General features: G+C 39.4%; 1 protein-coding gene across 3 annotated transcripts in view; it reads right to left on the minus strand.

Moving 5' to 3' along the window:
* The window catches only part of slc39a10 (solute carrier family 39 member 10), a 41,180-nt gene that overhangs the window by 11,744 nt on the left and 15,284 nt on the right, over positions 1-14,152 (minus strand). For all 3 annotated transcript variants that reach the window (XM_059343656.1, XM_059343654.1, XM_059343657.1), the window contains 3 exons: positions 12,463-13,773; positions 11,265-11,442; positions 231-406 (listed from right to left, as the gene is read on the minus strand). In XM_059343656.1, the coding sequence (XP_059199639.1) occupies positions 231-406; positions 11,265-11,442; positions 12,463-13,752 (1,644 nt within the window). In that variant the 5' untranslated portion in view covers positions 13,753-13,773. The remainder of the gene's footprint in view (positions 1-230; positions 407-11,264; positions 11,443-12,462; positions 13,774-14,152) is intronic.

The following is a 14,152-nucleotide window of genomic DNA, read 5'->3' on the forward strand; positions in this document are numbered from 1 at the left end:
CCCTACTTCTAGCCATGATTGTATTATTTTCAGAGTTGCAGGACTTGTACTGCAGTGATTTTTGCCATACATATAATTAGCCCAAATGTATTGATATCATCCAGTGCTAGGGGGCCATGCGTAATGGGTGGAAAAGGCAAGTGCACACATTTTTATGTGAAGGACTGCTTTGCAAAATGTATGTATCCACTGTACAGCGGTTGCATTCTGGCCGTCTGTGGCGTACTCACATGAGGCAGCAGGTGAAGGAGAGCGTCTCCACTGAGCGTGCCCACTGCCAGCGCCACCAGGAAGGTGAGCAGGAACTTGAAGCAGGATTGGTTGAGGATGGGTACGAGCACCACACCAAGAAGAGACAACAGGCTGATGATGGTGATGGACACAAAACCCCACAGCCACACCCACACTGTGAGAAAGGGACAGACAGACAGGGAGAGTATAATTTACCGTAGGGCTTATGGCGACATGGCCCTAAAAGAAAACACGATATATCAGGGCTTTTTTTGCAATGACGATATTCTTGAAGATATGACAAAATACTTAAAAAATGTATAGGAAATATGATTTTCAAAATGATTTTTGAGTCTGTATTAATAAATAAATTGTACAATAAAATAAAAATCAACCACAAATCTAAAATGTAGTGTAAAGTACAAAATACAAAAAATGTACTGTTGACTCTCAAGTGCCAAATGGAAGTATTAGAAAATAATAAAAATAATAATGCAAATGTGGAATGTAACTAGGTACATTTACTCAAGTACAATTTTGAGGTCTACTTAACTTGCGTATTTCCATTTGTGTTACTTTATACCACAAAAAAATACTTCACTCCATTTTAAAGGCAATAATTCTATTTTTTACTTCACAACATTTAACATATTTATGAATTAAACCACATAAAAGTATATTAAGTAGTTAAAATGAGCCCTAAAAATGCTGCTTACATAGATGCATCAAAAAGAATTATCCAATAACATATATATATATATATATATATATATATATATATATATATATATATATATATATAAAACAAACTAACTGGTGCCATTATCATAACAAGTAATTTTACTTTTGTTACTTTAAGTACATTTTGTTGTTGGTACTTTCGTTCTTTTACTTCTGTAAGTTTTGAATGCAATGATTTGACGTCACTACGTCAAGAAGTAGGAATGTTGCCATTATTGTGGTAAGCTATTTTTTTGCGATCAAATAAAAATATACTGGTGTTATCATGAATGATACAATATGCCACATCCCTAGTTTATGCTACATTTTTCTACACAGCAGGGGTCCAGTGCTTGTTAATGCTGAAATTCCATAAAAACAAAGTAACAGCCCAATGCAGGACTGTCCCCATTTCAGCCAGCTGACTTCATCTGTTAGAGGAAAGACTGACTGCGGCAGCTTTACCATCATTTGGCTGCTGGCTGAAGGTATTTTCCATCCTGTTCACATGTGAAGAAAACTATCCCCCAGAGGTTTTCAATCCATGTGTCCTTGTGATGACACATGATGCCTAAAGCAAGAAATGTGAAGTGACATTTCAGCATTTCTACTTGCCTCATTTTTCATTCAAGGCCGCAGACATGAAGCAGGAGAGAAAAAGTCAGAAAGGTACACTATCATTTAAACTGTCAGTCCGCCTGTCAGCCCAGGACACGTTTCCAAACAGCACAAGACTGAGAAAGAAAAAAAAAACTTCAGGAGTCTTCCTTTTGTCACAGAGGACGAAATGTTTAATGTCGTATGAAATTCAATGTCACACCAAAGCTGGTGGTGTGTTTGCTAAAGGGAGGCTGCGTCCCTCACTGCTGACACAGCTATAGGACATCTATTGACTAGAACACAGTGCGCATGTAATGCACATCTTACAGACAATTGACTTCACTGAGGCGTTTCAGAAATATGCCACAACAAACTGTCTGTTAACCTAGTGCTTAAAGGTGCAGCAGACATCTGTTCCTCACTGATCCAGTTGGTTATTTAGGTTTTAAATGTTTAGAAAATAGACTGTATGAAGAAGTGAACGAGTGGAAAAATGATGGCAATGCAAACTTGCATTCTTCCTTGTGGCCAGCGGGGGGCGACCCCACAGGCTGCAAAAAGAAGCCTGATTGTGTAGAAGTCTATGAGAAAATGACTCAACTTCTCACTTCACTGAATTAAACTTCACAATGAAGTCGGGACGGGAATAATTAATCAATGATCTATTAATGGTCATTAAGAATTTGGTCGATCACATGGAATATTTAATCAATCCATGTATTTTCTAATTTTAATTTTATCTATGACTGTGTATCAGTATCACTGAACTGAAACACGGCCGAGCGTTCAGTTCTGGACTGTACGTCAATAAGCCAACGAGCTGAGAATAAAGTTGGTTAAAGCTACAGTTAGCAAACTGAAAGTTGCAATAACAATTATAAAACAGAGAAATACAAAAGTATTAATTTGAGCAAAACTAGCTTACTGTATCAAACCTTGCTAGCATGAATTACTGAGTTCAATTTGATCCAAAACTTAAAACACAATACACATTTAAATATGAAGATTACTGTGAAAACTAACCTCATGCTTCTTCAGGGGCTAAAACATAAAACACTGAACTCCTTGACGTTATCTTTGCAGTATCACCTCACGTGCGTTACTTTTACGATCAGCAGGAAGTCTCTTTTCGTCCTTTCAAAATAAAAGCGTCCATAATCAAAACAGGCTTTTGCATAGTACTGTATATATATCTTTAATTGGCTCATGTATGCATGTTTTTATACATACTATAGTATGTATTAAAGTTCACAATGAAGTAGGGACGGGAATAATTAATTGACATACAGTATGTATAAAAACTAGGCCTGGGACTTTAACGCGTTAATTAAGATTAATTAATTACACAAAAATTAACGTGTTAAAAAAAATTGACGCATTTTAATCACACTTATTTTTGCACCACGGAAAGTTTCTCACTGGATGAGTTTCAGGCGGACCGATTATACTGGAGCACCAACTAGCGTTCATGAGTTCAGACAACAACAAGCCACAGTGAACATGAAGGAAGAAGCTGATGAGACGCTTTGGTTGGCCCCGTGGATGATGGGACATTTTGTTACAAAAAACCAACGGATGGAAGCTACCTGTATTACTGAAATGTACTATATTTCTAAATATGCTATTGCTACACTTAATGGCAAAAATTGCACTGGTCTGTTGGACTTGAACAAAAATAAACAATATTTTTGTTGCTTAAGCTTATGTATTCAGTCATTATCCAATGGTATACTAAAAGTCCAAAAAAATTACTTCTCGCTGTTCTCAGGTCAAATATTTATATGCGATTAAAATGCAATTAATTTTGATTAATTCATTACAAAGCCTCTAATTCATTTGATTAATTTTTTTAATCAAGTCCCGGCCCTAATAAAAACATTTTTAATTGATTAATTGATTGTTAACGTTATAGATGCTCAAGTTGGCAGGTGTCTTCCAAACGCCCATCCCCACAATGAAGCTGATCTGTTCTGTGTGTCGGGGTCACAGAACCCAGAACAGTTTGACCCTGGGAAGTATTTGATCATTACTTAACACCCAATATATTTTCCCCCAACTGGTCAAACTATTGAGCTCTGATGGAGCTTAATTCATCTAAACAAAAGAAGCAACGCTGGCATCTAGCCAGAGGGAAGAAATAACTAATAACAGTAAAATCATACTGGCAGACACACTTCCTCTCCTCAGTTAATCGGCCCCAGGTGGTGTCGCTTGTGAAGAGATGATCTGAAACATGTCTTATGGCTGACAGAGTGGTCTTTAGAGAGACTGAATCAAGCTGTTACTGTCCCATTACCCAGCTGTAGGATTAAAAAACATTAGAAAAAAAGTCTCCCCCCCCTGGCAGCAGTCTCTCCACTCAGAAAACAGGAGGCTGGAGTTCCTCCTGGGGGAAATATTTTAACTGAAGAGGAAGGCCCTGATGTTTAAGTGCTGATTACAGCCACTTTTCATTAGCTTTGGGGAAAGCTCGATACTCAAACTCTGACTCTCGCTGCAGAATCACGTGTTGTCTGAAGCCGTGACGAAAAATGGGAGGCATTTGGTGTTTTGATAATGGCGTTCATTGCTCCTAATCTGCCATAAGTGTTAGATTATGTGGAGATCCGGTGCCTGTGGTGGTTATGGCCTTAGCATAGTCAAACCATTCAGTGAGCCTCTAAAAGCATCTACATTAGTTTGATTCACAAAAGTTATCACATACAAATAATATTGTAGAGTCATTTATTAAATCTTTGTTTTACTTGATTTAAAATGTATGTATAATGTATAATAATGTCAAATTTTATTTCATGAGTTATTAGTTTAAAAAAGGAGCCTTTTGAGTACCTTTGCAGAGCCATATAGGTACAAGAAAAGATAAAATTATTAGTACAACATATTGGCTCCCATATTAGTAATAAGCAAATTTTCGTATCGATTATTGATCTGGAAAATTCCATATCAGCTGGGCTCTAGTTGACATTTATTTAGTTTAGGCCATGTCTCCTTGTATTTTTAAAATAAAAAAATTGAAGTAAATTAAAATAAAACAAACAAAAAAAAACTATTTTCAGTGTTTCTTTACAAATCATCAATCCTACAAATGATCAATCAATCCTCCTGATAGATTATATGACTTATTGATTTATGTATAATGGGGCATTCACTGCATTTATATCTTATTAAGAGATATCGGCTTTAGTAACACTGACTCACATGTGGATCCAGAATCTGAGGTCTACTACTTTTTAGTGCTAAGAGATCGTTTATAGAATGGTTCAATATTTTAGACAACATATTGATAACAACAATGTGACAGCATTTTAAATAACATTTCTTTACTTTTCTTGTGAAACCATCATTGGCCGACACATAGCCAGGTTTCCATAAAAAGTAATGGTACGTATTGTGGTAGGAAACCTTATCATAAAGGACACAAACAGACTCAGGAACAGTTTCTACCCCAGAGCTGTCATTGCCCTGAACGCCTCCAAGAACCAAATCAATAAAAAACCAAAAACATCTCAATACTGTTAAACAACAGTGCAATATATTTATTTTATGTGCAATAACTCCCATTATGTCCCTGTAAATATCGCCCAAAAATTATTCTGTTGCACTAAAACAAGAGCTGCTCTTTTAATTTCACTGGACTTCTGTGCAATGACAAATAAAACTGTTCTAATTGTAATTCTGATGACAAACTGGACGGTCTGAATTCATTTCTTCTTCACACATCATGAAAATAGCTGTCACAAGCCTCACTTTCTTGTCCTCTTCTCACCACGGTTTTCAATGTGCCTCACCAAAGTAAAAAGCGATCCGGCTCACTGCGTTCTTATTTGTGGCATCGAGCGGAACAACGTGTAACCCTGAGAGACAACTGTACGTCAGCCAGACAGTACATCACACTGCAGGTCCTTCACACTCACACAGCTCATCTACTTCTCTATCTCATTACCCCTATACAGCTGGGTGTGTGTGTGTGTGTGTGTGTGTGTGTGGACGTGGAGGTGTGCAGGGCGGTTGCGGCAGGGCGATAGAAGGCAGCGATAAGGGAACAGAAGAGAGGAGAAGGAGACCCAGTGTTCTGTGTCTTCTCTCCAATTACGCATCTCCTGTGAGCCATGGCTCAGAAAAATGGCCCAGGGTGTCGCTTAGGCTCTCCTAATTGGCACAGCACAAAAAAGAGAGGGGAGTGGGGACGAGAATGAAACCAACTGAAAATTTTCCCCAGCTCCCCTACGGATGCCAGCGGGAGGTAAACGAGAGGTAGCTCCGCGGCGTGTGGCGTTGCCGACGGTTGACTCTTGGTGCACGATCGCAGACAATCTTGAGGCTTCGGTTTCCCACTAATGAGAAGCCTTTCCTGCCCTTTTGACTTGTTTGTGCTGTGTTTCTTGCCGTCATTACCATTTTTATGACTCATTTTCAGTGGTGGCACGCCGCCGCCTGAGGCACATGTGATACAGGTGTCTCCAGAGGGGAGTGTGTGTTTAATAATTAAAGATTTAAGAGGGCGCACGGGCAGGGAATTCCACCAATCTAGCGGCTGAACTTAAGTGCCTGCCGCTTTGACAGTGTTATTCCATCTTGAGAAACATTTGCAGTTAAATTATTTCTTTTGTCATAAAAATGCCACTCTCTGCCTCTAATTAAAAATAAATCAGGTTGTGCAGAACATCTTATGACCCCCGTTGCCATGTTGTTCGCAGTGACTGCTAACAAACTTTTTGCCTGCTTTGCATAACATAAGTGAAAACTAAAATCCAATTATACTGCAGAAATAATACAGAACATGGGAACAAATGTACCAGATGTAAATGCAGTGGGGTCAGATTCATTATCATACAGGGTTCACAGTGATTTTCCTCCCAAGCATCGAGAGAAAAAGCAGTTTTTTCTATGGTTTGTGATTTTTGTGTGCAGAAACTGTGATTCCTGGTCCTGGTTTGATTCATGTCAAGCTTTTATGGCTTGATGACCTTTGTTCCACGACCTGTAACTCATTAACTTTAAAACACTATGATTTTGCATTCTCATAAACGGAGAAACACAGCGAGGTCCCAGAGGAAGGCTTTACACTGACCTTCATGCTTTATAGCTGCTCTTTCAGCCTCTTTCTCACTTTTCTTTCTCAACATTATTAATTCACAAAGTGAAAGGAGAGAGATCACGGCACGGTAAGGTTGTCAAAGGTGCCAATACTTTGATACTTTTTCAGTACTAATGTTTAAAACAATACAATTCCCACCCTCGTGTGTCAAAAACAGATTCACAGTCAGATTTTTCAGCCCAAGGCTGCACGGATGAAAACAAAACTGGGTTGGCATGTGTTCATTTATCTCTTTCCTGAACCAGCACTGTGTGCAGGTTGTATATTAAAAAAAAAAAAGATCTGTTTTGTGTGCCTTGAACTTTATTCTTCTTTTTGCCGTGGTTTCCAAAGAGGGATCAAGCAGAGGTCGCCTTAGACTTTTCTGTTGTCCATCATTTTGAGGAACAAGTTCATAAAGATTCTGTCATAATATATTATCATTATTATTATATTATAGCATTTATTTTTTTTTAAATGAATATAAAGACAAATCTTTCAGGCTTATATAATGCCGTTTTACGGGCACAGAGAGAAAAGTTGAACAGAGACAGCAACTATGTGATCACTTTTTAAATGTCAACACACAGTGCCTAAAAATAATGAACATAAAAGAGGTGAAACGAGCTTGTCCTTCATCGTCCGCCGCACCAATCCCTCTTTTTTCACCTCGTTTATCAACGCCATCACAATTACTGAGCTTTTAAAGAAACTTCAGACATTCAGCTGCCGTGACATCTTGCTATTGTATGCTACTAGCTAACTGTAGCTAAAGGTCCAGCTGCTCAGACAGAGAGCCCACAGTAACTTTGCAGTGTGGAGCTCTGAGTATCACACTGTGTATTCCAACAGCGCTCCGGCATTCGCAGCAAGTACTTATGAGTGCACAGAGCCGACCGATGTGTTAGCTGAAGACTATGCAATAGATAATTAAAATGCACAAGCCAGCAGTTGGACAGGGGTGTGAATAACTGTAATTATTGTAGATCACCCGAGTTTTCTGTCAAAATGACAGAAGGCCTTCAAAGGTTTCCATCATTATGAAAAAAAAATCCATCAATGATGGAAAATGGGTTAACGCAACCCCTGGTATCGAGTATCGTCCCATTCCAGACACATTTTAAACTATGTAAAATTCTTTGCTATGAGTAACTATTTTTTTTAAACATGGTTTTCCCACGGCCCCCACCAAGAAACACAAAAGAGGCTGGCTGGTGAAAGACTAGCCATCCTATCACAATGTTAGGTGTAGTTAGCACCTTTGAGCTTGTTTACATGTTTGCTAGCTTGTAACTGGCAGTGGCTGACACATCATTAACGTTTGTGATGCAACATTTGCTGTAAAACACTCTAGTGACAAACTCTGCACAATTACAAGTCAGTACAGTCAAGGTTTGACTTTTTTAAATTAAAATACTGCAAGAAAGATGTATTTTTCCACATAAATAAGTGTATTTGCTATTTCAAACACATGAAAGGACAACCTGTTTGTTTACATAAATGATTTAGTTACAAGGGCACACAGTGTCACGCTACACGAATGAGCAGTGCTGCAGATAGGTGAGTGAATCAGTGTCAGTCACATGATGTGCTCTATAAAGAAGTGGGTGTGATTTGGCAATTTTGGCTGCCGATTCGGTCAAACATTAACTTTCTCACAGTAAATATCACCAACCCAAACATGCCAGCCGGCTTCTCCAGCTCTCATAATACATTCACTGCCTATCAACTGCTGCTGATGGCCATTAGTTATGCATATGCTCCGTGGGACTGGTGATTGACTGAAAGAATTTATCAATTCATGATTATGCTAAATACTCGCTGCATCCACAATCATGTCTAAAAATAGCCAACTTCCTTTCCCACTCATAAGGTTGACACAGTAAGTAGTAGGGATTTAATTAGTTTTATTTTTTTCCATTTTTTTTTAAGGTTCCAGAATTAAGCTTTAAAGGTTTGAGGTTACATTTTATGACGTCATCACCCTAAATAAAATAAAAAGTTCTAAAAATCCCCAATTTCAATGAAGTGGTTCATTTGATTTGATGAAAATAAATGCATTAGAAAGCTGGTAGACCACGCCTGCCTGGGGCTCTTATGAAGAATAACATTTAACAATGATTAATGATCAAGCTATGAACAAAATGACCTGGCTGCCATCAGGTAGACATCAGTTCACATGATGACCTGCGGCAGGTGAAAGGTCATCATGTGACCAATTTTAAAAAGTATGTTTATTATGGAAATGTTGTCCACTGAAAAGTCTGTCCATCTGTATGACTCAAAACTTGGTTGGGGCTATTTGACTTGAACTACTGGAAATGGACTTTTCCATCATATTCTAATGTATTGAGATGCACCTGTACATATGAATAGGAAGCAGGATTTTCTGACAAAACACGTGAGCTTTAAGAAACCTCTCCAAGCAGAAATAAAGGTTAAGCAAAGGTGACAGCACCAAGATAAGTTAGTGGTAGTCTAGTTTAACACTTGGCGGAGTGTTATCACGATCAAAGAGCATGGTTACAACAGTCGGGAAAAAACGTCTCTTTCTCTATCAGGCTGTGTGACTGTAAAGTTGAGGAGCTAATTGTCTGACAAAGATTTCTCCAAGGCCACTGTTTTACAACCAAAGCCATTAGATTTTAGCTCCCTTCATCTGTAAATACAAGTTAATTACTTAATTACTAAAATAAACCTGCACCGACATTCAATATCCTTTTATTAAAGCTAATGTCAGTGTTTAAGTTCTGCTCTTGATAGCAGAAAATGAGTGAAAAAACTGTACTCAGTACTAATCAGTGTACTGAAAATGAGAAAGATGGAGCAAACAATGGTGGAGATACTCAGGGGATTATGGGTACAATTCCTGCTTCAACTCAATAATTATCATCATAAAATATGTCTTGATTATTTCAATAAAGGTTCTATTATGCAGGTCTGCCACTCCTCCCCAAGAGAGTAGCTCCAGGTTATAGTATGTGTGATAGCATCACACTATAAACCCAGTAGTTTATAGGGATCTCCCTGTGGTTTCCTTTTCACAAAGATAGCTAATTTTTCTGGCCGATGGCACCGGATAACACTTATAGCTGACTTTGTTTTATTTTAGAGACCAAATTCTCATCGCGACATGTCACTCGAACACTAGTTGTTTTGTAAACTACCAATTATTTCAACGGATTACACAGTTTTGTTTGAATACTTGATTCTGATTTGGTTCGCTATGCTTTCGTATTGCTATGGGCAAAGTTCCATGTTCAATCAATCAAAAGTAAATTAAGGTTAAAAGGTGAAGTCCGTTAAATTTAACATCAGCTGTCGTAAAAACAAACCTGCTTTCTGTTATAGCTTGTTCACACTACACAATATTTTTTTTAAAGATAATGTCACTGTCTGAGCTCACAGTGTTGACCACAAAACAATGATCTACTGAATAAACATGCTGGGAATTGTGAACCAAATGTGATGCCTAAAGGTGCTGCTACTTGATCCATTGTGCAAATAAAGTTCATTGTGACTCTGTTTGGCCAAACTATCAGTGAGAAGTTCACACAGATCCAAGACTGAACACGACTGAACACTGTTGATATCTGAGCAGTGTATTTGCTTTGCTTTGTACGGAGCAATCAGTCTTTATGATGCATGAACATCATCAGACAGATGAGCATTCTGATCCAAACTCATGGCAACCAAGCTACAGATAATCTGCAATCAAATTACATCAATCAAATTACAATCAAATGAGCAAAACAAAAACAAAACCACAAATAGGGAAAAACATGTTGGAGAAGAGTGGACTAGTGTTTGCATGCTCTTTTTCTACATGTTATGTCTATTTACAAATATAACTTGCTAAATATGTGCATTTTTTTACAGCAAAACCCCCATTTATAGACCATTTATAGAACTTAAACAACAGTGTCGATAGGGTAATTTGAGTTTTTTTTTTTTTTTAAACTTAACTTTACATACACTGATAAAGTGTTTGCTTTTTGGGACTTGGTGAGGTCTTGTAAATATTATAAGGGTTTTTTATTTAATGATGAATGCAGATTTTTCACCTCCCACTTAAGTGTTTCCCTATAGTTTAATCTATGAATGTAATACTCGAATGAATTATGTTATGGGAATTTATCCATTCAATGTAAGCTTTTATGCCACAATGGCACGTGGGGAATGTAATGTGTGATTGGTTGCAGACTTACAACCACTCCCTATTTAAGATTGCTTCTCTTTGTCAACAACCATTTGCCTGATGTAGCTCTAGCACCAAAAGTTAGACAGTCTGCTGAAATTTGTTAGCAATTTTTGAATGCATTTAATGCAATTTCTTTTTTAGTTTTATGCAGAATGATTAGGTCAGGACAAGGTTAAAGCCTTCATATTGTTCTTCATATACTCACATTACAACATATTACATTAAAACGTCTTGAAGAAAAACAAATCAACAAGAACATCCACCACAACAATCTATTTAGGTGCTGGTAAAAGCCAGAGTGAGGTCTCAAGTGCTTTAGACAGGGCTCATAGCAGTGTTGACGTTCACACTTGCGGAAATTATTGTTTGTTTGTTTCTATAGGAGCAGTACTTTCAGTCAAAATGGACTGGATCAATAAGACACTCGGCTCTTACCGGAACTGACGGGCTCCAAAGCTTCTTGCTCCACATCCATCTGGTGGTAATGGCGGATGCAGACACGGCTATCTATCTGGTAGAGTAGGGCAGGACACAGGTAGGTGAACTGGCTGGGGGAGATGGGCGAGTTGGGATTCAGGCCATAGTAACTGAGGAGCTGAGTCAGGTTCAAACACTGGAAGGAGAAGGAGAAAGTAGAGTCAGCACAGGGAGGAGGGGAGGTGGGGCTGTGTAACAACTGAAGTCATTGTATTAAGAGAGCTGGAGAAGCCGACTGACATGTTTGTGTTGGCCATATTCACTGCAAGGAAGTTAATGTTTGACTGGATAGGCAGCCCAAATTTGCCAAATCACACCAACTTCTTTATAGAGCACATCATGTGAGTGACACTAATACACTCACCTATCTGCAGCACTCTTGACAGGTGGCTGTAAGAGCAAAGGATTTAGGCGACTGCGCGACAAGGTTGTTAAAAGCGTTCAGCACCAAGTCTTATACATGTTACATATAAATGTAAAGCTATATTATAAAATTCATAATATAGAAAGTATTGAAGCTATGAAAAAGTGAAGCAATATTAGAGAATAAAGGGTATAAAACTAAACAATGATGGTTATGTTTTTTGGCAATAATTATGCTATTGTTTACACCCACAGAGACAACTTTACTGTGTTCACAAGTAAAGCAACATTACAGAAAAAAAATAGTAATAATAATGACATTAAGAAGTGTAGGCCAACACAACTTTTTTTGTACCACCGCTGTGAAGGTTTTTAATTTAAAATTGCTTTATTGTTGATTTTACTTCAACAATCACATATTAAACAGCATGCTGTATTGAAGTAGACTTGAAACTAGTGATTGAGGTCATAAACACATTATGAGAATTTTTACTGGGGTAATAACTCAAGTGATAAGTAGGGTAATTTTCTCATAGACCTCTATACAATCAGACTTCTTTTTGCAACCAGTGGAGTCGCCCCCTACTGGCCATTAGAAATAATGCAGGTTTAAGGCACTTTTTCTCTTCATTTTTCAGACCTGGAGGGTCTATATCATAATATACCATGATATACTTCAGTTGTTTTCTCCTTAATATATCAGATAACTGTGCTGTTTCTATGAATCTCTTCATATTTGAAACAAGATCTGGTGTCAAAGCTCACATCAGTCAGTGAGTTGAACAGGTCCTACCTCCTGATGCTGATGAGACAATCCTTCTGGGTGTCCAGGCCACTCTGGCACTGTCATAGGGGTGGCAGCCGCCCCTGGTGCTTCTCTCTTATGTTTATGAGAGTGGCTGTGACCGTGACCATGGCCGTGCTCATGACCGTGTTCATGTGGATGGTCGTGGTCATCGGACTGAGGTGCGAGAGTAGAGCGGGTTTTGTTTCGCCCTCGCTGTCCTCGGACCCTGTCTGGCTTTCTCTGCTTCTTGGGCCGACTTTCTGTGGCGGCCGGAGAGGACTGTGGCGGCTGAGGGATTTGGGACGGCTCCAACGGGGCAGAGGGCTGCTGTTCCTTACTGAGGGGAGGAATGTCTGTGCCCGTCTGTACTTCAGGGACCCGATTTTGGTCATGGTCATGGTCATGATCATGATCGTGATCGCTGTGGTCGTGGCTGCTGTGATCGTGGGCACTGTGGTTGTGACCGCTGTGATCACTGTGTGGTGGGGAAGGGAGGTCTTTGTTGTTAGAGTGGACCAGCTCATGTTTGTGCTCTTTGTCATGTGCTTGATCAGGGTCATGGTCAAGTATTTCCTGCACATGTCCATCAAAATGTTTATGGTCACTATCCTCTACCTTGGTGTGATCATGCCCGTGATCATGCCCGTGATCATGATCATGATCATGCCCGTGATCATGATCATGATCATGCCCGTGATCATGATCGTGGTCATGGTCATGTCCTGCAGCTGCACCAGAAGCTGGACTGGGAGCAGTGGGCTGCAGGGTGCACTTTGTGGGATCTTTTTCTGTGTGTGGATGGTGAGCTCCAGGCTTGTGGTGTGGATGGCCATGCCCGTGACCGTGGCCATGGCCATCATGGGTGCCTGAATGTGAGTGAAGCCCCTCCTGCAGATCCACCAGGTCTAGATGAGAGACATGGTCATGGCCAAGCTCCTCATGATGTGCATCTACCACCTTCACCTCTCCCAGACCCAAGCTGTACAGCAGACTCTGAAATCCCTGGAAATCTAGCCGGTCCTTCTTGCCATAACGCCTGAACAGCTCCTGGAGGTAGAATCGCTGCTCCTCCTCTAGACTGTGGCCTTCAGGACTCTTGGACTCTGGGGACAAAGTGGCTCCTCTCACGTACGGAGCTTCAGAAATCTGCAGGTCGCTGTGGACGTGGCTGTGGTGTTTATGGTGATGATCATCGTGCGGATGGTTGTGCTCGTCTCCATGGCAATGGTTACACTGCTGGAAGAGGAAGGTGAGCACACACAGGAAACAGAACTTGGTGTGCACGTGGACTCGCATTGTCCCCTTACTTCTGGTCCCCTGCCAAAAGAGGAAAGTAGCAGTATCAGGATTTGAATGACATCATATAAAATCAGTTTATTCAACCAATTCAACATCATTCAGACTGTTTTACTGGTGAGTTTACATTGTTGACTACTGCACCACTAAATGATAAATTTGCATTTGTTTTTTTGGGGTCTTCAAATGGTTCTATTGACATTCATGTACACACTTTTCAACTGCTTGTTAACATAAATATCTAATCAGCCAATCACATTGCAAACACTCAATGCATCTAGACATGTAAACATGGTGAAGACGAGCTGCTGAAGTTCAAAGGGAGCATCAGAATGGAGAAGAAAGGAGATTTAAGTGACTTTGAACGTGTCATGATTGTTGGTCTGAGTATTTCAAAAAC

This window comes from Centropristis striata, chromosome 10 (genome assembly GCF_030273125.1).
Source record: "Centropristis striata isolate RG_2023a ecotype Rhode Island chromosome 10, C.striata_1.0, whole genome shotgun sequence".
Classification (NCBI taxonomy): domain Eukaryota; kingdom Metazoa; phylum Chordata; class Actinopteri; order Perciformes; family Serranidae; genus Centropristis; species Centropristis striata.